At 39.4% G+C, this 26,349-nt stretch overlaps 3 protein-coding genes across 4 annotated transcripts; 1 reads left to right on the top strand and 2 right to left on the bottom strand.

The window, feature by feature from the left end:
- Positions 1 to 1,896: 1,896 nt before the first annotated feature.
- Positions 1,897 to 4,569, bottom strand: ggctb (gamma-glutamylcyclotransferase b). Its single transcript, XM_088386453.1, has 4 exons — positions 3,366 to 4,569; positions 3,150 to 3,295; positions 2,949 to 3,081; positions 1,897 to 2,145 (listed from the first exon to the last, which is right to left on the bottom strand). The coding sequence occupies exons 1-4, from the start codon at positions 3,474 to 3,476 to the stop codon at positions 2,023 to 2,025; spliced, it is 513 nt and encodes a 170-aa protein (XP_088242579.1). The 5' UTR covers positions 3,477 to 4,569; the 3' UTR covers positions 1,897 to 2,022.
- A 153-nt stretch (positions 4,570 to 4,722) lies between these two features.
- LOC148392196 (oxysterol-binding protein-related protein 10-like) lies at positions 4,723 to 20,048 on the bottom strand. The gene is made up of 12 exons (XM_088386442.1): positions 18,752 to 20,048; positions 16,888 to 17,066; positions 16,477 to 16,556; positions 13,419 to 13,511; positions 12,904 to 13,222; positions 12,409 to 12,506; positions 9,848 to 10,000; positions 7,776 to 8,286; positions 6,442 to 6,628; positions 6,085 to 6,267; positions 5,355 to 5,508; positions 4,723 to 5,194 (listed from the first exon to the last, which is right to left on the bottom strand). The coding sequence occupies exons 1-12, from the start codon at positions 18,943 to 18,945 to the stop codon at positions 5,150 to 5,152; spliced, it is 2,196 nt and encodes a 731-aa protein (XP_088242568.1). The 5' UTR covers positions 18,946 to 20,048; the 3' UTR covers positions 4,723 to 5,149.
- On the top strand, positions 19,713 to 26,021 carry gpd1l (glycerol-3-phosphate dehydrogenase 1 like). 2 transcript variants are annotated; one of them, XM_088386448.1, is made up of 8 exons: positions 19,713 to 20,089; positions 20,523 to 20,700; positions 20,884 to 21,024; positions 22,759 to 22,897; positions 22,993 to 23,105; positions 23,576 to 23,812; positions 23,903 to 24,009; positions 24,708 to 26,021. In XM_088386448.1, the coding sequence occupies exons 1-8, from the start codon at positions 20,046 to 20,048 to the stop codon at positions 24,802 to 24,804; spliced, it is 1,056 nt and encodes a 351-aa protein (XP_088242574.1). In that variant the 5' UTR covers positions 19,713 to 20,045; the 3' UTR covers positions 24,805 to 26,021. The 2 variants fall into 2 exon arrangements, with proteins under 2 accessions (XP_088242574.1, XP_088242575.1); XM_088386449.1 differs by lacking the exon at positions 19,713 to 20,089 and adding an exon at positions 20,163 to 20,299.
- The last annotated feature ends 328 nt before the right edge of the window (positions 26,022 to 26,349 follow it).

Below are 26,349 nucleotides of genomic sequence, written 5' to 3'. Positions count from 1 at the left end.
TAGGCTCCAGCACGCCCGTGACCCCCCATGAAAACAAGCGGTACAGAAAATGGATGGATGGTTACATAATGCTGCTCCACAAATGTTAATAATATTGTTTCTTGAGTGCAAATAATTCACAATCAATTAATTTCCTGCCAAAACATGCAAATGCAAGCAATTGGGTTCTCACACACAGACATGATGAACACTTATAAATACAGATTGTATTCAGATTAAAATTTGAGAGCCTAGCCATCATGACCTGGTATGTTTGGGCATCTCCTTCCTCTGCCTTGTCTCATGACCATACCATTTTGTCTTAGTAATGAGAAACCGGTGTAATAATTGATAATGCTGTCTTGAGCAATTACTTTGTGTTGAAAGTGATGTTTCTTCCCAACCTGCTCAGAAAAGTGGCTGTGTTGAGTGTTTGTCGATCGTGCCCGAGAAGTCATCCACCTCAATTCTACTTGCAAAAAATGGGGGGCCACTGCAAATTAATTACCAGAAAATAACAGCTTTGGTTTTTGGTGGGCACAAGACAATGTAGCTTAAGTCAAAGGTCAACTCAACACATATTCAACCTGTCAGATGATAACCAATTGAAGATACAACTGTCGTGGAAAGGTCACGTTGATGGAATTTTTTGGTGCTCCACTTGTCGCAACCTTTGACCTATTTTTTTCATCGTTATCACTGCTGCCTGACCTTCATTCCTCATTCATTACTGTAATGTGTTAAAGTGCTCTACAAATAAGATTATATCGAGAATTGGATTGAGTGGACTAACTATGAATTCCGAATAAATTACAGTTTTGATTGACAAATGGTAGTGATTGTGAGGCCGGCACATGACAACACATTTGCTAAGAATCATACTTGGAACGGACAACATCGAACAATTCTCTTTAATAAATCTCTTTTTTACATGGCGTTGTCATCTATGGATGTTTGGGGAAAATTAGTTATGTGCCTGTTTTGACAAATCTTCTGAAATGCAGTACACTTCTCACCACTGCACTTTGGCGCTACAAGTTGGACTCAAAATCTATAATAACTGGGTCGAGAACTCACCTGAGGTGCGCTGTATGAGGTCAAAGGCTGATAACATGACAATAAAGGAGTTGGTAATATCGCCCGAGAGCGCCATTCATACTTTTTCTATATGGCTTCTCCTGATTAGCATCACAGGAGACTTGAAACTTGTACTAGCTGACTTCGCACGAACAAAAACATTTCCATTCCCATTTAATTTAGTCTTCAAATCTTCAGCTACCTACTTTTATTACCTATTTTTATTTATTTATTTAACATTTTTGTAAACATGCCAGAATCAACCAGAAGCGTAATGATGGCCAATGTATCTAAAATGACCGTGGATGATTTCTGAAGTTTCTCATACCATCATGTAATGACTCCATTAGCACTTATCGTGTGTACGAAAGTTCATTCTTTAGGCTTTAGTGCTTTTCATCTCTGCACTGCTGGAGATCATGTGTTGACTGTGATTCTGAGCTGCAGCTGCATTTGTTTTGGATTTCACCCCCCGCAGACAGGGCAGATCTCTGCCTGAGATAGTGCACATCTCGGTTGCACACATGGTGATTATTTGTGATTTTGGCACGACCATGTTTGTGTGTCTACGAGGACAGCAAAAGAAAATCAGTAGGGACAACATTTTGTATGCAGAAACTAAAGAACCACCTGGTTGGCTGATGACGTGCGTGAGGGGACATGTTTCATTGGCAGATAAACAATTTTACAGAGAAGGCACTACTGTGCTTCGTTTCCGTAATATTTCACAGCTTACCTCTTTGAAACACTGAGGGACAGCTGAATCTTAGAACAAACACAGCCCTCGATCTTGCTAATCTTGATTTTTGTTTATTGTCAAACAAACCCAAGGACTATAAATTACAGTACACTTGACCCCCCACTTTATTTTAGCCTGTTTGCCACTGCTAATGGAACAAGTACACCACAAAACAATAGTTTGTTGTATCAGGTTTCTGATAGGTCTTGTCTTTCTGCTTCTCTGGCTCACTCAAGCTCCAGCTCAACCATCAGAGGTAGAGGACCCTCATACTTGTTGGTCTCGATTGCTCTTAGCTTCTCCTGGTAGTCCTTAGGCAATCTGTTTTGCTCTGCTCCCATCACAATCACCTTTAATGGGAAAAGTCAAATTATATATAATCATTGTGTTTGCTGCGATTGCCATTTGTAATGTTGCCTGTACAATTACTATAGACTAGAGCTTAGATATGATTATATCCTCAAGACAAATTTATTTTGCAATACCCCGAGCAATTCTGCTGAGCAACAGTATGTTGTCGCATTAACCGTTCGGAAACTTCAATAGCAAATTTTCTATACCGCTTCATTGTCACGGAACGGCCTGGAACCTATTTGAGCCGACCAGTCATTCACGGGGCATCTGTGCAGGGGGCATTGAGTTGGAAACGGCGTCATGCTAGCCGCATAAAAGTCAACAATGAGAACCACTACAATACTTTTAGCCCTGAAAATTAAAGATAAAAAAAATACCCCAAAGTCAAATTATATCTGGTCTTGCTCCTGTGGGGTCCAGGCATATTTAAGGGTATCCCCCCCCCCCTTTACCCACCCTCCCAGCTCCGCCAGTGCACACAGTGGTCGAATGCACACATTGTATACATGTACAGTAGAAGACAAAGCCTTACTGTCTTCATCTACATTCATTCTCTCAGCCATGCGTGCATTATTTGAAGCTCTCAATTATGCAAGAGAACAATCTGGGATTGTCACAAACAAACTGCGATCATGGAGCGCGCCAAAGGTGTGTGCAACTGGTGCGACTGGTTGTCAGGTGACGATGGATTGAACCCTTTTCTAGATTTCCCTTTTCGCTTCCAGCATGAATGTCAAATCATGAAAAGCAATATCATTATTATTAGAAGTAGGAAAGTATGTACAAAAATTATGCTTACCAGTAGGTACTGTGGTGATGGTGGGGCATACACACAGTAGTTCATTAAGTAGGTGCGGCAACAAAGCTCCCGGCTTTTTGTCCTTACCGATATTTCCACAGGGCTGTATGCACCCAACGTGACGTTCTCTTGACTGTGTGCAAATTTGAACACACAATGTCAGTTTCAAGGGGAAAACTTGCTTGCAAGATGCTAAGTCACCTGTCGAGAGATTTGAGGTCAGACTTGTTCATCCTCCATACCACCCCCCATACTTCATCTCCTGGACTGTGCTCTATGGTGGCCACACCTCCATGCCACCGCTCATTGGTGAGGCCTTTATAATTCCCAAATACCAATTTATAGTCCTGACACAGAAATTAGTTTTCTATGTTATAAGAATAAAGAATAAAATGTGGGACAGCTATTTAACCATACCTTTAATCTGGCCACACAATGTAACGTTGCGGACGGGTTCTTGAGCTGCAGTCGCTCCTTTAGCAGGTTGCTACCATATGCAAAGTACAAGAAGGTGCAGCTATCCTCCATGCTGTATCCGGTTACCAGAAGAAGAGTCAAATAGTTACTAATTTCAGCACTCAGGGTAAGCTAACGGTAACAGAGCTGGGTCCAAGCTCCGTGTGCAGGGCAGTATGGAGCAAAGGTGAAAGAGCGTCAGCTGGACTGGGATAGAAATGAACTACTGACCTTCTAGGACTCACAAACTATTCTCATGCTAATCCGCAGGCACTGCATCTGCTCCCAGTTGATGTTCACAGAGTGCCTTGGGGTTAGTCATTGTTCAAGTTCATCCAAATTCAAATATGGTGATTCTAGTGGCAAGTTTGTATTTCATGGCATGCTTTATTGCAGATTAAATACACTCATTTTCTGTGTGTTTTTACGGTATACAGTTATACTTTCAGTTTCACACCAACCATGGTGTGCTGCAACATACCACGACATACAGCACTGACCTCTACTGGAAGAGATGCGGGATATTTGAAGTTTTAGTTGTTCGACAGTGTAGAACTATACTGAGTATAGGCTACAAAACAGATTGATGAGTAACTAGTTTTGAAATTAGAGACTAGTAAAAACGAACGAATGGTAATAAAAATTGCAAGCAATATCTCTATTATTTTAAAAGTGAAGACAATTTGTAATTTTAGTAATGACACAGTCGATGCGAAATTTGTTTTCGCGGGCCACATATAATGATGTGGCGGGCCGTATCTGGCCCCCGGGCCTTGAGTTTGACACATGTTCTACATAGTAATTTTATACTAATTTGCATTTCACATTTCAAGTTAGCATCATAAGACAAAATTATACAGTATGTTTTGGTAGATTATTTTGTTGTTTGAATATAAACTGTGTGATTTTCTTTTTTGCATCAGTTTCACAGTGAACTTGAAATGTTTGTTGATGTTTTTTTGTCCCCATATGAGACAAGCAAATTATTTATTCTTTATTTATTATTTATTCTTTGGCTTTTGACCCAAAATAAGACTACGTTTGTTGCTATTGTTCTATTGGGGTCTACTTTATATGTATACTACTGCATTTTAATTTTCTGTCATATGATTATTTTATATGTAAAGCACTCTATTAGACCTGCAGTTATTGTGAAATGTGCTATACATGTAAAGTTGGAATGCAGTTGTATTAAAATATAGTGTGCATTCAATTGGACAATATACATGACAAATCTAAACTTATGGGTTTGTAGGTTATTGTTGGAATCTACTCCCCTGCTCAAGGGAAAAAAACATTTGAATAGTGACAAAATCTGTTATTGTTGTTTTTATTACAACCAACATTTATACAAATGTGAAAAAGTATCCTCAGAGGAAAGTTTAAATTAAATCCACCAGAGGATGACTGGTGGAACCAAACAGGCTGTTTGGGTTACTTATTAATTACAAGAACGTAGACATGAAAACATGTGGCACACTAAGCAGTGCTGTTTTCATTACTGTATTAATTTGAATGAAGACTTAAGGTCGCACAAGTGGTGTCATTTCGCTCATTTACATTGGTACAGTAATTTCAAAAGCATTAAAGACAACTATGCGTCCGTCTATCCGACCTCCGAACCATTCCATCCTTACAATCAGATGAAATTTGTCTGAAAGCTTTGCTGTCCTATTTCTCTTTTTGCAATTGATGGCGGACCCTCTTCTTTGATTATTCCACTTGTTTTCTGAGATGGCTTTTGTTCAATGAACTTTCCATAGTGGGTTGTGGTATACCCAATCTTCACCCTGTATAAACAAACAAACAAACAAACAAACAAACAAACAAACAAACAAACAAACAAACAAACAAACAAACAAACAAACAAACAAACAAACAAACAAACAAACAAACGATTCCTATCTGCTTTTTTGGGGAAGGATTCACTGTATTTATATTATTCCTCACCTCTTTGATAAAATATTTGGGTTTCCAAGGAGTTTTGGTGGCAGCTCTCTGTTTGTCCTCGCTACGTTGCCTCTCTTCAAGGCGCTGTTTGTGTTCCGCGGCTTCATCCATTCTTCCTGCCCGCAGAGATGCTGTTACATGCTGCCAAAGGCGCCTAGACTCAGCACACAAAACATGCGTGGTTGCTATTTACACCCCAGAAAAGCTTAGTACAGCTTCACTTATTGCGTCTCCTATTTTTTTCTCAAACAAATAAATTCAAAACCAGTCATCGTGGAGGATGCTGCAGCCAGCAAAATGTTCTCCACTTCAGCAGAATCTATGTCAGGTTTTTCTGTTTGTTTTTGTTGTCTGGTAAATGCCAATCAGGCTGCCCAGTGGGAGGCTGTGAGCAGAATCTGAACATTTGGAGACTAAGCACTTGGGCCAGTCATGGAGTTTGTTTCTGGCAAATTGGGAAGAAACATGCAGATACACTAGTGACTTGCCAGTGGTCACTTTGTACTGGCAGAACACCTACAAGTACTTTTTGTATAAAAGAGAAGTCAGTCCAGGCCTCCGTGTCATTTTATGTTGCTTGCCCACAAATGTTTGACTTCTGTTCAAAACTAAAGATGGACAAAAGTCATGGTAACCGTTTCACGACTTATGTTTTGGAACACTTTCTACAAAAATGTAATAATCACCAAATTTTTGTATTCATTTTTATTCATGCATCCAATCGACTCACCGTGACTCATTTTGTTCCTGCTTCTCTATTGGTCTGATCCTCTTTTTGATGACGGGCAGCTTGGAGGTGTCAATCACTTTACTTTCTCCATTACTGTACGTAAACTCCAGCACGCCGTTCCACTCGCCTTGGACTTTGCACACTACGTTTCCTGTTTGATTGTGCTTGACCTCAGCTGTTACTCTGTAAAAAGTAAATTTGTTCCATTGAGGAAAACCTTTGGAGTGAAGTGTTCTATCACATTTTCGCTGTTTTTGTGATTGAGTCAAAATCATGTCTTAATGGACAAATATTGCTTTGGGCTTGTCTTATAGACAAGGACAATAGGCTATTAAAAACAAAATGTGTGTCACCTACCGGTGAACTTTCCCTCCATAGAAAGGTTTGGTGTGGAATGTGACTGTGGCTGAGTACCCAGTTTTGGCACAACTGATTGTAACCTTTCCCCCCAACTCCACCCAAGGCACGGCCAGAATGGAGCGAGCGTAGGCACAAGGAAGTGTGAACACATATTCTTCATCATGCTCTAGCAGATGCAGTACACCTGGGAAGAACAGGGCGGAGACATGGGTGGGTGAAATGCTCTGATAAGGATAACCGACTTTTCATTTAGATGTCCAACAAAGTGGACCGGAACTGGTTGCTAACAATGTGCAAGAGGAAAAAAGAAGAGAGCGCAAATCATTTTAAAAGTGATGCAGTACACATCTTTATTGAATTGAACTGAATCAAAGTTCAATACCGAAAAAACAAACAAACACAAACAGATTGATTTCCCTCGATTGACTAAAATATTTCACTTTTATCCTGTAGTGATTATTTTTCCCATTTTTTTTTCGTGTGGTTGTTTGATTGATTTTATTTACAGTATTTATAATTGTAATAAAATATGCAATATATTTTGCAATAAAAGTGATTGTTTGCTTTGTTTTGTGTTCTTACATTTTATTATTTTGAGCAATTTTAATTTAATTAATTTAATTTAATTTGGATGCCTTTGTAGTACTAATTTGACGACCCCAGGAAGACCTTGGTTGGGAATCACTGTTGTAAATCCACCATGAATAAATAAACATTCTTTATGCACGGCTTCCTAGCAAGGGCAATTGTGTACTTTAAATGTGTCATGTTTCAATTTTAAAATGCAATCTATACGTCAAAGAAACAAAGTAAAAAAATATGTTTAAGAGGGTCCATGTCAGAGTAGCTCGACCTCAATTACAGTATATTGTGAGTTTTCAAATGTCTGCCTCGTCCCCATTGTGCGCACTTGATACTTTGCCCCCCTTCCTCCCTGATGCTTATGTAACAGCCAGCTGTCTTATGTCCAGGTCAAATGTACTCACATCTGTTTCCTTCCCCAAGACACACATGCGCTCACACATGTACACACAAACACACAGAGTCAACCAAAACTATGTCAAGCAGAAGTCATGTATGTATTGTTTGTCTTCAGCTATATAATATTATAATTTGAAACACGTGAACTTACCTTTGTGTACATGTGCATTCTCTTGATTGCGCACACATATATATATATATATATATATATATATATATATATATATATATATATATATATATATATATATATATATATATATAAATAAATAAATAAAAATATCCATATAGATATATAAAATGTTAAATCCAAAGTGGAAACACTATAATGTAATCATAGGTTATCTTACCTTCTCCAACCATTGAAACTCCAACAGACATTCCCAAGAATTTGCTTTTGGTCCATACATGAGTATTCACACACATCCTCTTCTCCTTGCACTCGTAGTAAAAGCCTGATACAGGCGGGTGGTGAGACACCTGCTCTGCCACAAAGTGAATCTGGTAACAGTCGGGTTTAACCCCACTGCAACTTTCTGTCCCCCTCTGTGAAGGGTTTGAAGTCGTGACTGCTGATTTAGGAGCTGTACAGCTGCTGGCTCTGAGGGATCGAACGCAGTCCCGAGGCACACACCAAGTACAGTGGAAGGTTTCACCCAGGATGGGGTTGTAGGGCTTTTTGGCTACCGCGCCCTTCCGGCCCTCATGGAAGCCAGTAAGATAGTACTCAACAAAGCGGATGATGCGCTCCTCTGATGTCGATCCAGTTGTGATAGAGAGGAAGATGTCAGGGTGAGCCATGAAATTGGCATACATCTCCAGTAGAGAACGCTTCTCTAGAATGAATGTAGGGAGGACAACCTGAGAGGGAAAGAGAAGATGGAAAGAATTAAGCTATTCTATTTGATTAATTCTCCATCTATTTTCTGCAGGGCCAAATTAAGTTTGCGAGAGAGCTGGAGCCTATCTCAGCTATTTTTGGGTGACATTTATATTTTTGGAATGTGGGTGGAAGCTGTAGTACCAGGAGAAAACACACTCTGGCACAGGGGGAACATGCAAACTCCACACTGGATTGTCAGTGCTGAAATGCAAATCTTGTATCACAAATGCAAATTCTGCTTAGCACATTGATATATTTTTCTTGGATGCAAACACATTCAAATCTAAACAGGCGACTGAGAAATGATGAGGTAGTGAAGCTCAATGGAGTCGAGGGCTGAGCAATTTGGAGAGTTCAGTGCCACTGTTTCACAAATTATCTTATTGACTATATTTAACTGACATCTGTGACAGTTGCCCGCTTAGAATGAACCTCTGGTATTTGCAAGGTAACCAGACCAAGCCCAGCAAACTGTGGAAATCAGCAAGAAATTGACCCTTCCTCCAAAATGGATTAAAATTCCCTTTCTTTTCTGCCACAAAATGTCAAAAAAGCACTACTTTTGTCTAAATGAATCTCAGCCATGGACGATGGGAAACTGTGGCAATCTATCGCGCTTTGAGGTCAACTCGAGTATGCGGTAGTTGACTTTGAGTGCAATGTAAATGTGAAGCTTAATAATGTGGGACGATCGACTGCGCAACGATCGTTGTGTGCTTCGGGGTAGTTACCCCTCTCCTCTCCCTTGCTGCATTCGCCCATGCTTCCTAATTACATGTCATCGTTTCACAATACATAACTGCAACTTCCCTATATGTGATCAAATTAAATTCATTCTGCTTATTTGTGTGATTCAAGATGGTAGTAATCATTCACAAGTGGCAGCAGGAACAACTGCATTGATTATACTTTACATCACATGTAGGCCACAGGGCACTCACACCAGTCAAAAACTCTGACTTTGAGAATCGAGCGTGACCGAACATTGCACAGATTGGCCGGTACCAGTGGACCCTGAAAAAGCTACCAATATGATCCAACTAAACACAATCCACTTTCTCTCTCGCATCCTATTTTGGGTTGCAGTGGGAGCTCGAGCCTAGCTGATGCAGCAGATGGGCCGATGACGACTGATTTGGGGAGTGGATGACTCTGTTGACACTTCCTGCGGCTTGAGAAGCACAGTCTAAATCCTTGTCTTTCTTGTATTCTATTCCATCAGCACATTCTTCGAGTGATCCAGAGCAGCGGGCCATTGATAATCACATTAGCTCATTGGTCTGAAAGAGTCACCACAGTCACCTGAGCAGAAGCCATGTGATTGCAGCATACAACCAAAAGCCTAAAGGTTGATAACACTAGAAAGCAAAGGACTTGGACTATAACAATCAAAACTTGATTGACTTTATCAGTCATGTCCTCTAAATTAACTCAGCTGCATATACGACCTGCAATTTTTTTTCCACTGTCATGTTTATACAGAGGCTCTTACATAGGGAAGGTAAAGTCATCTAAAGAAGCCAAGGATGAGAAACTCACCTTAGTGAGGTCCATTCCAAGTTTGAGCTGGGACAGTAGATGGAGGATTATACTTCGCTGCTCATCGAGAACTCCCAGGTCCTCCTCATCGTTGTCTTCTGTGTCTGTGGTCTCGGCACTGGGATCCAGGCTCTCTGGGCTGTTGGGCTTTCCCTGCAAATGCAAATATTTTGCCAATGCTTTTATTCAAAGTATAAAGCTAGTTTGCTGTTCTTAAACATTGACTTGGAAGTTGCAACCCATGTTATACAGAGTTGTTTGTAACTCCTTCTAAAAATGCAAAACTACTGCAAATGCACACTTCACAATGATTTTAGAGCATTCTGACCTTTCTTAATATCCATTCATCAGTGTAGAGCACCATGCCAAGTTTGCTCTGTAAATTACTGCACTCTGTAAACACACCATTCGTACTCAGAACCACTCACTTGGCTCGGCTTGAAGTCAGCCACTGCAGGCAGAGGAGTCCTGTTGGATTTCATGTCCGGCAAAGTTTAAAAAAAAGTACAGGTAGGGAATAGGAATAGGAAGCAAGAGACAGAATGTCTGCCTCTTTGTATGTTTTTGAGCAGCAGATTAACACTGATGCTTATGATGGTTTCTGTCTCGCCATCCAGCTTTACACATAAGCCCCGCCCCTTACACACTCACCATGTACATCACAACTCGTCCTACTTTAATAGCTCCCCTCACTCCATCAGTCTTTCATTTCCCTTAGGCATTCTGCCTACTCTGGACTGGTTTCACTTATTTATTTTTTTTAATGCTATTAACGGCAATAACATTTGTTTTTGCTCTCTTTTGAAGTCTTGAGAAACAACACAGGAGATACATTCATTACCACATATCCTGATATTATAAATACGAACAATGGATTCCTTGTTGCAAGTTTTACTTCTCGTTTCATCTGTAGCAATGTAAGTGGAAATAAATAAAAAACAACAGTAGTTCCACTTGTCCCTTATAACAACATACAAGAAGTAAATGTCAAAAACATTATGCAAGACACAATTTAACACAAAGCTTCCTTAGGTAGGTAACATGTCTATGAATATAGACACAATGCACTATTTTAAAATGATACTAAGTGTAGTGTGATGTCTGAGTTTTCGCTTGCTTCACAGCTAAGACCTTGCTGGTGTGGCTTTTATTTTTAAAAATTGATTATTGTAAGTGATTTGTTACTTTATCTACTCAGCCGACATCACAACAACAGAAACAATCATCTTCAGTTAACACGACCACATTTTAGCCACAACCAGCAAATAGCAGAACCAAAAAAGAGATGCAGATATGACCTGAGGAGCAACTTCTTCTGGGAAAGTAGATAGCCTGGGAATATCTTTAGTCAAATTAATAACCAACGATAAATATGCTTTCAGACAAGCAAGTACTGTAAAAGTGTGCAGATGTAGCTAGGTGTACAAAATACAACAGGAACTAAAATCAATTACATGAATTTGCATCACATACTTGGCATATCATTTTATTAATCAGGACCAAACTGTACCACACACTTGTTATGCTTTGGATTTTACCCAAATCTTGCACATATTGGAAAATCTGTAACTGTCATGCCCCCAAAAGGTTTTTAATTGCTTATATATGCAGGGAAAGAGCAATGTGCAACTGGGGTGAAATTTTCAGATTTGGAATTTTGGGCCATTTTTCACCCAGATGTAATATTCGCAGACCCCTTGATACTCTGCCACATGTTTATGTTTATATTAACGGCATACGTAAAGATAAATCTTCCGCCAGTACACATTTTCATTTGTCTGCTCGAATCTGTTTATACTGCATTTAAAAAATAAAAAATCTAAAAAAATTAAACTACATGTATATTCAAATACACTAAGAACACATTTATAAAGCAACTTTCAAGGGATCTAAGAATTGAATTTTCAAATTGAACTCAGCCTTTAACTTAAAACTCTCAGTAATGGTTAGGGAAATACAGAGCGCACCCTGTTGATAGATACAAATTTAGAAGGATCAGAAAGGTTGAAAGCACCTGGAGAGACTCTGACAGCAGTCAAGTACACCTTGATTTGCTTCTAAAAACAAATCAAGGCCAAATCCTCTCCTCTGCAGAGCTGCTGAAACTAAAATTATTTGTCATTCCCATTTATCTCACAGCGTTTGCTCTTTACTCTTCCACATGAGGAACATCCAGTTAATGCGTTATGAGGGTTTGGAGAGTGTGAAATTGTTTGTCCATCATTTCGTGCTGCAGGACTGACAAAGAGGTGCACCCAGCCAGCGAATGTTTCAAGCAAGATTTATATGTATATACAGTGGCTTTCATTTTCATTGGTAGGAGAGATGTAGTACAAATATTTGCGGCCACTGCAGCTTTTTTTTTGTATATATAATAAGCTGTTTTGACTAAAAAAAATAAGAACTTTGTATGAAAATGTGTCATAAATGACAATCTTTAGGCTTGTTTTGTATTTTGAATATAGTGCACACAAAGACTCACACACATTCTTAAATATTGTCATCTCTCTAACTATTTGTTGCAGCTCTGATATGGTGTAATTGAACAGAATGTGCGATACCTCAACGTGGTGCTGGGACTGGTTAGTGAGCGTGACCGCTTTTGATGCATCATTTGTCATCTGCTTCTGAGGAGATCTGATCCATGCAGTCGAGCTATCTGCAGAGTGATACCAAATTAGAAAACGAAGAGGACTTCCTTAGTCATTGAAAGTAAAGTATAAATAGGCAATTTTGTATTTGTGGTAAGGTAGAAGCAGCACTTCTTTTTTGGAAATAAATTGTATTCTATTGGAAAACCAGTTTGTTTTTCTTTTAAATGGTGATATAAAAATGGAGATTGCTGTCTCCAATGACTAAACATGGACTGAGATTGGAAAGTTCAGGGTCGCACAAGGCATACGGTCCTGTAGCGATACGGTAAGAATTGACTCTTGATTAACACCACAACAACAAAAGTCATTAATATAAATAACAGTGGTCATCAAATGTGTAAAAATATTTAAATCGGAGATGCAAGAAAACCACAATCTGACCAGAATCATCACTCAGCTCACCTATGTGACTCTGGATGTGGTTGTGGTCCATCTCTTGACTCCTACTGTAGCTACCATGTTTGGGACTTTGGCTGCCAATAACATGGTGAAATGGACTTTGACCAGTCGACTTGAGGCTAGTGGGTTCCATCTGGTGCACGTTAGGGCTGCAGCGCTGACTCCAGGACTTGGCTCTCTCTGCAGGGGCTGCCTCACTTAAACTCATTGAATGATGGTTTTGGTTCTGGTTGTGAGCCCGCACGTTGTGGTGTAGCAAAGTGAGACACTCACCCAAGCAGCTCAATGTTGCTGCAGAAGTAGCTTTTAAAAGGAGTAAGTCCTAAAAAAGAAGAGGACAAAGCATGAGAGGCCTAGCGAACATTTTCTTATTTCCCCGAGAAAAAACCAAACTATTTTGGGACATCTCGCTGATAATCTTCCTTCTTTGTTGTCAATATAATGGAAGTTGTCGGTGAAGTGTTTGTGTGAGCAGGTTCTTATGTCAGTAGTCAAATTGGATTGAAGGTGTTCATTACCTCATTGAGACAGGAAAGCGGTCCAGCTCTTGGGGGTAGAGTTTCATTGGAGTTAACCAGGATCTTCTGTTCCTCTTGTGCTGCAGTAATCCCCTACACACAAACAGACCGGATAAGACAATATTGCTGGTGGCAAACCTGCTATTTGGTGTCGAGTCTTACCATCAATATTTAAAAAAAATAGTGAGTAATTCACCACCCCCAAAAGGTTCAGTATTGTAGAACGATAGCAACTCCAACATAGTTCCTTGGAACCTCAAAAGTGTGTGTGGCAAAGCACTACGACATGAACTGCGCCAACTAATTTCAATATAGCTCCAAAATGCCACAAGATGGCGCTGAAGGACTATTATTTAAATTAGACTGGGTTTTGGCCTGGGTACAAAAACAGCCATAGATGAATTGATAATTTAAGTTCTGGCCATGACAGAACTTTCTGCAATCCTAAAGAGAGTGAGCGGTTTAGAAAATGGATAGATGTCTGTTCTTGCTGGGCACATTTGACCTTTTAACTGACAAACAAACCAACGATAATCAAAACCGAGATATTCTTTCATTCATGCTTTTTTTCCACATGGTAGAGGTAGAAAAATTTCCAATCTCTCAATGTTGTACCCAGGCAGAGCAATGGAATTGACAGAGAAGAAGACTCATATGAGGAGAAATAATGAGTGTTTCCTGTGACCCTTGAATGTAATTAGGACTGGCAATGGCTTCCGAGTACCTCAACTGGGACATGAGCTTATTTAATGAATAGAGATGAACTGTGACGATGAATAATAATCACATCCTGCAGTAATCCATGAAACAGTGCGCTATTGATTACACTAGTATTTTTTTTATTCCCAAAGAAATATTAAAAATTACTCTAAATGGCATAACGCTGGTATTGTTTTTGATGCAATCTGAAATATTGTAATTTCCAGGTCAGGTTTTAAAAAGGCATTGCGAAAGTGCTAAGATCTTGACCAGTGCTTTCGTGTAAACACAAATACTGATGCTCATCAACTCAGACTACAGTTCAATGCTTGATTATTTATTTATAGGGCATAAAATAGTCATTGGTCTTTTTAGAGGTCACTTTCAACTAAAACACTCCACTATGGTTTTATTTTTATACTCACCTTTCAGTAGCAAAGCTTCATTATTTATTTAAGTCAACATCATTGGGATTGTTGCTTGTATGATTTTTTTATTTTACCACAAGCCAACATGAGGTATGTTAATAACAGTGTTGGTCCATGTTAAGATTACACATACCATTGCAATCAGGGCAAATTTGATCTTCAAAATGTGAGCAGTGATCAGCACACAACTCGCTTATGTGCCATGGTCCTACATACAAAAAAGCGGAATATGATTTGACCAAAGCTTTATGCAGACCGTGTTCCTCTCTTGCATGGAACAGAGACAAGAACGACAGTTAAACATAAAAATGTAGGTTGGCTAAAACAGAGGCAGAGTTGAAGTGAGTCTTTTTATACACTGCCACACACTCTCAGACAGCCTCCCTCAACACGTGTCATTCTCAAGGGAGGGTGAGTCATCACTCCTCTGACAGCGAGCGAAAGATGTTAAGACACGTTCACAGTGAAAGTCCTGATGTACCCAAATATAGATTTGGATTCATCACACCCAAATACAAAATATAGAGTTCACTTTATCACGGCAAAAGAAAGACAAAAGCCAAGTAAGATAAACTGTGGCAAGATTTCTAATTAAAACACAAGTGTATCGATTTTATTTAAGGATTTGGAAAGAATCTTGCATTCTCCTCTCAACACCTTTTTAATTTTCTCTGCGGCTTTCACACATCATTTTCTCATTCACCTCCTTCACTCATTCCTTACATTCTCTTTTTCGCACTACAGTTTCTCGTCTCTCACCCCTATAATCAAGACTTTATATAAAACTCAACAACACCTCTTCACTTTTTCCAAAATCTTTTATTCTCCTTCGCTGACTTCTGTTCACATATTTCAAGTCCTCTTTTTCTATTCATAATTTAACTGATGCAAAACAATACCTCTGAATTCAAATAAATAATCAACATTTATCTTTTATCTGTGGTACCTTGTGACATCTTTAAAAATCAGGAGGTAAAGGAAGTGCAGGAGATGTAGGGTGAGAGGCAGTTGCTAACCTAATTCCTTTCTGGCTTTGCACCCACTGCACCTTCAGGCTACACCGCTGCCATCATAAGTCCAAAACGCACGCAAGAGCAAGACAATTGTGTGGCATTTATCCGCCCATTAGGAAAGAGACATGAGTAGAATAAATATGTTCATTACAGAAAAATAGGCACATCAAGAATTTCTTTTAGCATCATTCCAAGGTCCGAAAAGGTGAATGCTTTCAGATAGATAATGGATCCAGGTCGCCACTGCTCCACTCTGATGAAACCTCTCATTCGATAATAATAATAGTCACATGGTTTCCAAGTTAAACACGGTACACATAGTCCTCACACAGCACATTAGCAAATGAACCACACTAAGATATGCTTAAATATATCAAGCCCTTGGTACAGCTGCGAGTGGAAAAGACTGAGCAGATGGGAGGCTTTCAGCAGTGAGATGAAAACCAAAGGGGATAGATATTAAGTCATTTGGTGAAGGTGGAAAACAAAGCAACAGCATCAAAGTGCTTGGATTATTTTGGTTGTCCATTTAGAGACAGCGGGACATATTATACATCACACTCCCGAGCCTGTGGTGCTTTTAAGACACCTGTGATGGTGAAATTGTGTCAGGGCGGATAAACCATTAGCGAGATGCGACATCTGCTTCACATGCTTGAGTGGAGGAGATGTAGATGAGGCTGAATAAAACAAACTATATCGTACAAGTGCAGCACCTGGGTAGAAATCTAATCTGGCTCCAGTGTGTCTCGAAATCTAAAATCTCTGGCCAAGCACGTCTTTGGAGTATAGCCAATCGAATAAGGAAGCAGGAAAGAGAAGGGAATTGAACACGGCTGTCTTGTGATCAATGCAGAATTTAATCGGTGGTTTAAAATGACCACGTGTGTGCGTGCGTGCGTGCATGTGCGCGTGTACCTTAGCTCCATTGTCAGAGTGGTGTCGAGAACAGAGCTGTAGCTGTGTCATCCATAACTCCTGCTCCTCTGCATTTGATGCTAAAAACAAACAAATAAGACAGCTCAAACAGCTGTCCAGGATGCATCACAGACTGCAAGAAAGTTATTGAAATTTTTAAATCGTTCAAAAATATTTTGTCCAACAACCTTTAAGATTGCATGGGAACCTAAACAATGACCATCTGACATTTGAAATACATCAAGATCCCTAAAGAGATTTGAAAAAGGTTATCCACAGTTAATATAGTATATTCAATAGTGAGCAAAAAAATTACACTCAACAAACAACCCCAAAAATTGCCTCGTTTTGTACATGTATGTGTTCTTATATTTATTTATAGAATCTCTAAGTATTACATGTCACACTTACCTCTAAGTTTATAGGATTCACCAGTTGGGGACTGAATAGCAAACATGTAAGGAAAGTCACTGCAGGAGACAACCAGTGCTCCAAGTAGAGACAGGGAACCTCTTGGGGGTCGCTGGCTTTTGTTGTGTTCATGTCTATAGTAGTCAAGACGGCTAATCTTGGGGTCAAGAACAAAATACCTGCAAGAGAAGTCACAAGAACAACAGAGAAATATATATATTATATATATATATATATGTGTGTGTGTGTGTGTGTGTGTGTGCGCGCGTGTGTGTGTGTGTGTGTGTTTGGAATTAAGTATACATCACATTGTCAGAGTGTGATCATGGAGCTCATTACACATTTGGATGGTTCTATCGATCCAGCTGGACAGTTTACAATAGAGAGGAAGAGAGTTGTAGTTGGGGGGGTAGAGGGAGAGATATTGCAGGAGAGCAGCAAGTGCAGGGCTTTCCTGGATGACTCATTCAGTGTTTCTGGGACAGCCACCCACATGATTTTCAAAAACATGTAAAATGGAATGAATGGAAACATGCATGAACAATTGAATGGCTACAAATATGATATATAGCAATGCAGTCAGTAGGTGGGAGTTGATGAACAAAGTTGGCTGTGATGAAATTTCTAGGACACATTGCAGTACATGTTTCAGTCCTCCACAATGATATGAGCGCCGCACCGATGGATATCTTGAGTTTCATATTTATAGAATGAATTGGAACGTGATTTGGGCAGTGATTATATTGAGAATTAGTGTATTGTCTCCATTAGAGTGGCAGTTCTTCAAAGAATTGGAACAAAAGACTGATAATGCCAAAAATGTGCAGCAGTACAATTGGCGCCTAGATGAAATGAACAACAGCAAAACAGAAATGTTTCATTTCTCTTGTCATTAAGTATTTTTGATTATTTTATGCGGACATCATTTGTTACACTGAAGCTATTTCATGAAGACATTGGTTTTCTGGTTCATACATTCAGTTGTGGCAAGAGCGTGTCCTTTACTGTACTAAACACCAAGAGTTTGCGTTTATGTTTATTTCTTGTAAGTTGTACAAAGCAAACACACAGAGTGAAGTATAGAGGTCTCCTTCTCACTAACATTAACATTTGTTACTTGGAAGAGAAATTAATTGTAAATATATTTTTTTAGGGAAAATTGATTGAGATGATCTGTCGCTGTTTTTTTTTAGGGACATTTTATGTGTCAAAAGTTCTAGTGGTGTCGTTACTTGGTATCATATCGGGACTACTCAAGAATTGTGTACTTGTAGTGGTATCGGTCTGGAAAAAAGTGGTATCAAACATCCCTAATGTTAAGTTAATTCAAGACTGGTCGCTACAGGATGTACCTTGTTTTTTGTTCAGAATTAGATGGCTCAAGCTCATCTGTAATCCTGGACAGGACACGCGTTAGAAAAATAAGGAATTATACCGTACTATGATGGATAAAATTGCACTATGACTACAATTTTATCACATAGTATTTATCCATCTATTTTTTTATAATGCTTGTCTTTGTAGTCATGGGTAGAAGATGAATGAAAATGAATTAAGGTGTAACACTTGTTATGAAACAGAAATAAAAATCCTAGATTTGGGGATTGATTGCTTGATGACAAAGCCCCCTGAATTCCTTCCATTCATTTTTTTTAGACATCTATCAATCATCATTTAAGCTTTTGACAATGGTTATTTCATCACTGGTTAATCCTGCAACACTATATAAAATGCAATTACGTTTACATATGATACATAGCTAGTATCTTCAAAAAAAAAAAAGTAGGCATACAACTTAAACAAAAATCAATATCTAATAGGCTACAATAAAAGTTTGTTTTTTAAGACACTGCATTTCACTTACCTATTTTGCCAGCCCTGCAGTAGATTAGTATATTTCTTCAGGACCCCCTCAAGATGCTGTTTGTTGCGGGCTGTTTTATGCGGCGATGACCCTGCACCACCATACCCGGACTCGGAAGCAGGTGGTCCTACTCGCTGTTCTTGCCTCTTGTTGGGATATTTGGGAGGGCTCTCTTGATGCACGGACCGGCTCATGCTGCCGTTTCTGCTGCTGCTCAATTCTGTCTGTTCACGGCTGGCTACTATGTTTAAGTGTTTGTAAAGAGACAGGAAGCGTCAAGCGATTGATCCATCGATTAACTGCAGTTTTTAGTCATTGATGCAGTGATGATGAGATAACGACATTAATTCTGCAAGTAAGAGCTTTACTGCCTCCTGACAGTGTTGACACTGAAGAGATACTGACTTATTTACTGCGGAGCTGTCCTCCTCCTCCTCCCTCCATCTGTGGTGACGTTATCGAGTTTTTTCCTTTTGGAAATCCCGGGTTGGTCACTCCCCCAGCCCGGAATACTCCCCCCTACAGTCACTGGATATTAATTATTCATCACATTACAGCATCGCAGGCTGGGCTTTTACTTGGGGTGGGTTGCATCGGGGGAGGGTTCCCTAAATGCTGTACCCGCACTCTGAACTTTTGAGTTTGTTTTGCACAGCAAGTTTGTCCCATTATTAATACCTGCCTGCAGGTCTCCTATTGTAATGTAAGGTTGTTGAACCCATGTTTGACGTCATCAGTCGGTGACGCTGACGTCTGCAGTGGAATAACCGCAGGACGTACAGTAAAAATAATACAGTACAGTAGTGGAAGCCTTACTTTCCCACTGTATTCATTTTTGATTCTCTGTTTACGACCAATTTCAAACTTTGCACAACATGCAACCGCAATGATGTTGCTAAATCCCGCATATTGCATACTTGTGGCTCTTCCCTTCGAGTCACGTTATACTCCCCACTGAGCGACATTTTTTTTTTTTGTTTCAGCTAAATTAGACGAGTTATCTGTGGTTGATGATTATGATGAATTCTAATGCATTGGCTGTAAAAGCTCCATAGAGCGATTAAAATGTTAGCACTCGTTCTACTAGCACAACAGTCAGCAATCGGGATGTGGCGGTCATGTGACCATTGCCTTGCTGATTTACTCCAACCAAGTGCCGCTGCTGGATAACTGTCGTCTCGTCCTGCCGCTAGTCAATTCGAGGCTCATTTTGTTTCTAAAATAAACACATTAACGTAAAAAAAAAAAAAATCAACAACCTCGAAAGGTTGGCTAACTACAGCACGCTGCACCCATGGCGTCTCCGCTCAAAGTTTGCATTGTCGGATCCGGAAACTGGTGAGTTTTAAAATCGATTTTAGCAATGATGATGATAAAACAATTTCAACCCGTTAGAATCAATGTGATTATTGTGTTACGTTGCTTAAAATCTGTACGTGGGCTTCCCAATTTACCAATCGCTTGTCTGATGCTAATGTGGAAGATGTGGCAGAAGTAAGTGGTCAGTCTACGGTATTGTAACACTGACAGGAAGGGGGCTCAAGTACAGTAAGTACACATAAAACCTTTAAGCAGATGACTGTTAGGAAATTGTATTAGATATGAAAGCATTTGTAGATTTGTGCTTTAACCACCACTGCCACAAAAAGGCATCATACAGAAAATCAAAGTCTACTCTATGGTATTCTTAGACATTTCCACTTTGCCAAATTATTGAATAAAATTGTGGACTAAAACAGTGGCAAACACGTCCTCTGCTTTGTTTTTTTAGGGGCTCAGCCATTGCTAGGATCATTGGAAATAATGCCAGGTCACTGCAGCGTTTTGCAACCACAGTGAAGATGTGGGTGTTTGAAGAAAATATTAATGGCCGAAAACTCACTGACATTATAAACACTGAACATGAGAATGTCAAGTACCTGCCTGGATACAAACTGCCTGATAATGTGGTAAGAAAATTGCTTTCATTTGAAAATCTCTTCTCAGAATGCCTCCTAACAATCTCAATTTGTGCTTAAGCTAAATTGTGGTTCCTTGCTTGAGCTCCCTGCATTTCCACTGATCGCACATCTCATTTTTGACCTCCTAACCATCTGCATTTCTTTCCATGTTTATCTTTTCTATGTTGGCAGGTGGCTGTTCCTCAGCTCCGCGATGCTGCCGAGGGAGCAGACCTTCTGGTGTTTGTGGTGCCCCACCAGTTCATCAGAAAACTGTGTGATGAGTTGATGGGCTGCGTTCCAACCAAAGCTCGGGGAATCACACTAATAAAGGTAAGAGATATAGTCTTTAATACTAAATTTCAAAGAGCTCAGCACACCCGCTGATGGTTTGCTTTTGGTTCAAACATCAGCTCCTCAACAACAGCCTGGAGTGTTGCAAAATGTGTGAGCTTGGCACATTCCATGGAGTGAGTGTTAATTTCATACACTGCTGGACAAATGCTGATGCTCTCACACAAGATGCGAACAGGCTAATTTGCTAAATTGTAGGGCTAGGTTAGAAGTATGCAAGGAGTCAGTGCCAATTTGTGAGAAAAGTGAGAAAAGAAAAATATCAAGATTCAAGATTCAAGAGATTCAAGAGTTTTTTATTCGCCATGTTTGAGCGTGCCAAACAAGGAATTTGACTTCGGTAAATCACAGCCTCTGTTCAACATTTAGGTGACTAACAACAACACTCAGCACATGTGAAGAACGAAAGATATTCTCAAGCATCCCCAGATCTTAAACTCCCAAGAGGGCAAGGGAAAACTCAAAACTCCAGCTATGGGAAATGAGAAACCTTGAGAAAAGTCCACAGATGGGAGGGTCCCTCTTCTAGGATGACCAGGCTGCAATGGATGCAGAGAGGACACATAGTACAAACAGTGTAAACAAAAAAGGTGTGGAAAGCAGGATGTTATTGCACAGTAATGACTCTGAGACTCTAAGAGTGGTGTGAGTTCATCAGAGCGACAGCCTGGGGGAAGAAGCTGTCTCTGTGTCTGCTGGTTTTAGTGTACAGAGCTCTATAACGGCGTCCGGAGGGGAGTAGTTCAAACAGGCTGCAACCTGGGTGCGAAGGGTCTGTTGAGATGTTACTTGCACGTTTCCTGGTCCTGGTCAGGTACAAGTCTTGAATAGATGGGAGGTTGATTCCAATTATCTTTTCTGCAGTCCTTATTGTCCGTTGCAGTCTGTGCTTGTCTTGTTTGGAGGCCGATCCAAACCAGACAGTGATGGAGGTGCAGAGGACAGACTGGATGATGGCAGTGTAGAAGGTCTTCAGCAGCTCAAGGAAATACTCTGGATTGTTCACTGAAAGATTTATGCCCTTTAAAACCAGTGGGCTTTTTTATTTATTTTAATTATTATTGCAAGTGATCAGTGGTGTGGCTGGTTGAACAAAACAAAGCAACAATAAGAACCCAAAGACAATTCAGAATTGATGATGAAATCTGACACTGCACAATCGCTACTCTTACCATTATATCTAATTAAGTTTATGAAATGGCATTCATCAGATTTTGTTGTGTTCAACGCACATATAAATCTTTGGGCTTTAACTACACATACAAAAGCCCCTAATTTCTCTCTGACGTGACAGGCTGTCTACATTTTGATCAGGGACGTGTTTGAGCTATTACCGCTATCTACATTTTCATGCTGCATTGATGACTGAGACTGAGATGAAAGCCAAGACAACACTTAGGCAAACAAGATTTGCGTGTGTGTGTGCATGCATGCAAGAGAGAGAGAATTTTACACGCTATCCTTGTTAAAAAAAGCTTATCAAAAAAAAATTGGACAGACTCATTAATTGGAGAGCCAGATTAGTACTAGTTTTACTTGTGGAACACTAGGACACAGATTTGTGTTGGCACTTAATACTACACTGAATTTTTTTTTTTTTTTTTCAAATCCTTTTCAACAAGAACAATTGCATAATGTAACCCAGTATGGCTTTTTTTGTAACATTTGAAATCAGGCTTTATGACAAATGAGACATGTCATGTTTTTTTTCAGGGCATAGATGAAGGTCCTGAGGGCCTCAAGCTGATATCTGACATCATTAGAGAGAAGATGGGCATTGATGTCAGTGTTCTCATGGGTGCCAACATTGCCAATGAAGTAGCAGCTGAGAAGTTCTGCGAAACCACCATTGGTGAACAAAACAAATGGGACTACAGAAAATAGACTATTTGAATACTTTTCTAGCCAATTGACACCAGTGTATGTTTGTGTTTACCGGATATGCAGGCAGTAAAATTCTAGAGAATGGCCAACTTTTCAAAGAGCTCCTGCAGACTCCCAACTTCCGGATCACAGTGGTGGATGATGCAGATACTGTGGAGTTGTGCGGAGCTTTGAAGGTACGTTCTCCGTCATTCAATTATGTTTAAAAGTAATGACTTGGATCAAGCTGCACCATGACTGCACCACCTCATTTCCAAGGGGTCTGTAGGAAGCCTTTTATTTTTTGCAGTGTTCACATCTGCTGACTAATGGTTCTGAGTTTGTTTGGAGGATGAGAAATGTGACAGCAGCCTTAGTGTTTCCCATTCTCTGTCCATCCATTATCTATAGCTGGACCATATCCACTGGCACCAAACACCGCATTGCATCAACCCTCCATTAAAAAATATATATAAATAATAATAATTCGAAGCTTGTCAAGTTGCTGGAAGATAAGCAATCTTACAAAGGATCACACAGACTTCTCACCAGTAACCAACCCACACATAACCTGGTATAAGTGATCTTATAGTTAGATAGTGCTCAAAACATAAAAGGAACACTTTACTGTAAACTAATCAGATAGTTCTTTTGTCTTCTGGGTCAGAACATTGTGGCGGTGGGTGCAGGTTTCTGCGATGGACTGCGTTGCGGCGACAACACGAAGGCGGCCGTGATTCGTCTGGGCCTAATGGAAATGATAGCTTTCGCCAAACTCTTCTCTAAGGATGACACGGTTTCCACAGCAACCTTCTTGGAGAGTTGCGGTGTCGCCGACCTTATCACGACCTGCTACGGCGGCCGCAACCGACGGGTGGCAGAGGCTTTTGCCACGACAGGGAAGGTACAGGAAGACATAAAACTGGTGAATGTTTGACATGGAAATAATGAATGACTTTCAACTATGTCTCCCTTGCCGACCACACTTTCTAAGAGCATTGAGGAACTGGAGAAGGAGATGCTGAATGGTCAGAAGCTCCAAGGTCCTGCCACCTCAGCTGAGGTTTACCACATACTCAAGCAGAAGGGACTGGTGGACAAGTTAGTTTGCATCTTTTTTTCTGTATCGATCATTAGTATTGAACTGTCCTTTGCAAATTTGATCATTTAATTACCAGTATCCAGGAGAGTTCTTACTTGGTCCTTAACACCAAGAAATAGCTGATGCCAAACTGTAAACGGAACGCAATTTTTAATTTTGCCATTTTTAGCTGTAAAAAAATGAATATTTTGTCTATAATAACTTCTATGATAACTTCATTATTTTTCATGTACAATGAACAACTTTAAAAATGCAGAATGCCACTTGCTGTTGACTAGAAATGACATCACATGTGCTCAGGGCTCAGGTATCAACCAATAACGGCTCATGTGACATTCCCAAGATGCAGCCTAAACTATGGCTTTTTATTTTTAGCTATGACAGTGGCCTAAAAAAAATTCCACCTGTTGTTGAACCTTCATAAATATTACTAAATATACCATGTGTCCTAGACAAAAAAAACGAGAGCGGATTCGGAATCAGTGCAAAGAAGTCATCTAGAAAACTGAACTTGCATTTCTGGTTAAAAAAATGTAGTAACATTTTCTTGATATCTTTGTGACAATTAAAATTTTGGGTGCAATTTCACATTGGACCGCCACAATTGTTTTAACCAGAGACATACAGTGCCTTTTACTGTTGCTGTTTTTCATTCCGTTTAGATATGCAATCTAACTCTTTTGTCCTCTTTCCCAAGGTTTCCTCTTTTTTCAGCGGTCTATCACATTTGTTTTGAGGGCAAACCAGTCCAGGAAATGATCTCTTGTCTGCAGAGCCACCCAGAGCACATGTGAAAACTGGCATGATTAAGCCACGGTCCTTTGTTGTACTAAAATGAAAGTAACAAAAGTATGTTCAGAATTTGCACTCTGTTGTAATTTGATCAAATAGTGTGTATTCCACTTCATTGGCTGAGCGATCTTATACTTATAATGAAGGATCTATTTTTTTGTTATGCAAAGAAGTGGACACATTAAGGACTAAAGATGGTAACAATGGAAACCAATCGCATGAGTACATATGAAGCTTGACTAACAGACGACAAAACTACAGATATGGTTTGCTTTTTGTTTTTGTGAAACATTTACTTCTTTTTGTAACAAATATTTTTTACACATTTTATTACAGGATCATTTTGTGCATCCTTGCAAGAGGTATTAGGACTAAAATAATACAAACATATTTGTCATTATGCTGCAGTAAGGTTTATTAGTTTTTATTTTTGTAGCATCATTCAAATCCATTTTTTGTTTAGAGATGCGAATTTTTTTTAAGCACAAATTGTCAGTTATCACTTCCAGTACAATTCTCAAATACTCAGGTCTGGATGAAAGCTATAAAACATCAATCTTTGGTTCAATGACTAAAAATGAAGCATTTAAAAGCTTGTTTTGTAAAAAGGCATTGTCATCATAAATCCTTCACAATCTGTACACTTCCAAAAGTATCTTTAAATCTTTTTGTTACAGAATTTTCAGGCAGTAGGTCTACCAGCACCGCTAATACACAAACTCTATGTTCAAGGCCATTAGTGCACCAGCTCTTAATCCACTGCCATGCAGATGGTGCATAGTTGTTTTCTGGATGTATTTTGTTACAGTATGCTGATCTGAATAACTTCAAAGAAGCCATTTTGATATCAAACGAGATATTATGTATGATCTCTTCACTGGCGGAAGAGACCGCCGAAAAATGTCAGGTAAAGAACCTAAAACAATTTGTTTGATATAAAAGAAACCAGTGAAGTGATTAAAACAAGGAAAAACAAGATGAACTTAGTACAATTATTATGTATGATCTATCTCATTAGGATCTGTACTTACATGCCTTTACTGCTTCTCGAGAAATCAGTGTTTCAATGTTGCCTGGTGTAAAATCCATCTTAACAAAAAATACAGTACCACCTGTCATTGATTCAACTTTTGCCTTTATTACAGAAATGTTCTTGAACTTTTATTTTTCAATAGTTTCTCTGGCCATGTATATGTGCAGAATAAAATGTGCAAATGTATCACTTGTATATTTTGTCTTTTTTTAAACTAATTCATTTGATTAGGAAAAATGTATCCATTTTACTTGCGGTGACGTCCACAACAGATTACTTCTTTTAACATGCTACATCATTCAAACGCCTGCTACATTATGTAGTCAATGCAAAAAGATTTAGGTAAGAGCAAAAATGTAATTGTTGACAATTGGTAAGCACTGTCGCACTTTGATGGTAGTAATTTGCCCAAATCTTTTTAAAATTCTTTCTTTTTTCCATCACGTATATGCACAAGAATTTGTCTTAAAACTTTTTTTTTTCATCCAAACATGCTTTCAATCACAGTGGGTTT

The sequence above is a fragment of the Syngnathus floridae genome, chromosome 10 (genome assembly GCF_059516105.1).
Source record: "Syngnathus floridae isolate MCC-2025c chromosome 10, RoL_Sflo_1.0, whole genome shotgun sequence".
NCBI classification, from domain to species: domain Eukaryota; kingdom Metazoa; phylum Chordata; class Actinopteri; order Syngnathiformes; family Syngnathidae; genus Syngnathus; species Syngnathus floridae.
This window is presented reverse-complemented; position numbering and strand designations above follow the sequence as displayed.

Excerpts from the sequence above, each read along its gene's own strand:
- ggctb (XM_088386453.1), bottom strand. The coding sequence starts at position 3,476 with ATGGAGGATAGCTGCACCTTCTTGTACTTTGCATATGGTAGCAACCTG. Across the intron at positions 3,082-3,149 it reads GACCTCAAATCTCTCGACAG|TCAAGAGAACGTCACGTTGG; the intron begins GTGACTTAGCAT and ends ATTTGCACACAG. Across the intron at positions 2,146-2,948 it reads CATCACCACAGTACCTACTG|GTGATTGTGATGGGAGCAGA; the intron begins GTAAGCATAATT and ends TTCCCATTAAAG.
- gpd1l (XM_088386448.1), top strand. The coding sequence starts at position 20,046 with ATGGCGTCTCCGCTCAAAGTTTGCATTGTCGGATCCGGAAACTG. Across the intron at positions 20,090-20,522 it reads ATTGTCGGATCCGGAAACTG|GGGCTCAGCCATTGCTAGGA; the intron begins GTGAGTTTTAAA and ends TTGTTTTTTTAG. Across the intron at positions 24,010-24,707 it reads CAGAAGGGACTGGTGGACAA|GTTTCCTCTTTTTTCAGCGG; the intron begins GTTAGTTTGCAT and ends CTCTTTCCCAAG.
- LOC148392196 (XM_088386442.1), bottom strand. The coding sequence starts at position 18,945 with ATGAGCCGGTCCGTGCATCAAGAGAGCCCTCCCAAATATCCCAACAAG. Across the intron at positions 12,507-12,903 it reads CCACATCCAGAGTCACATAG|ATAGCTCGACTGCATGGATC; the intron begins GTGAGCTGAGTG and ends ATCACTCTGCAG. Across the intron at positions 10,001-12,408 it reads AGTCCCAGCACCACGTTGAG|GGAAAGCCCAACAGCCCAGA; the intron begins GTATCGCACATT and ends TTGCATTTGCAG.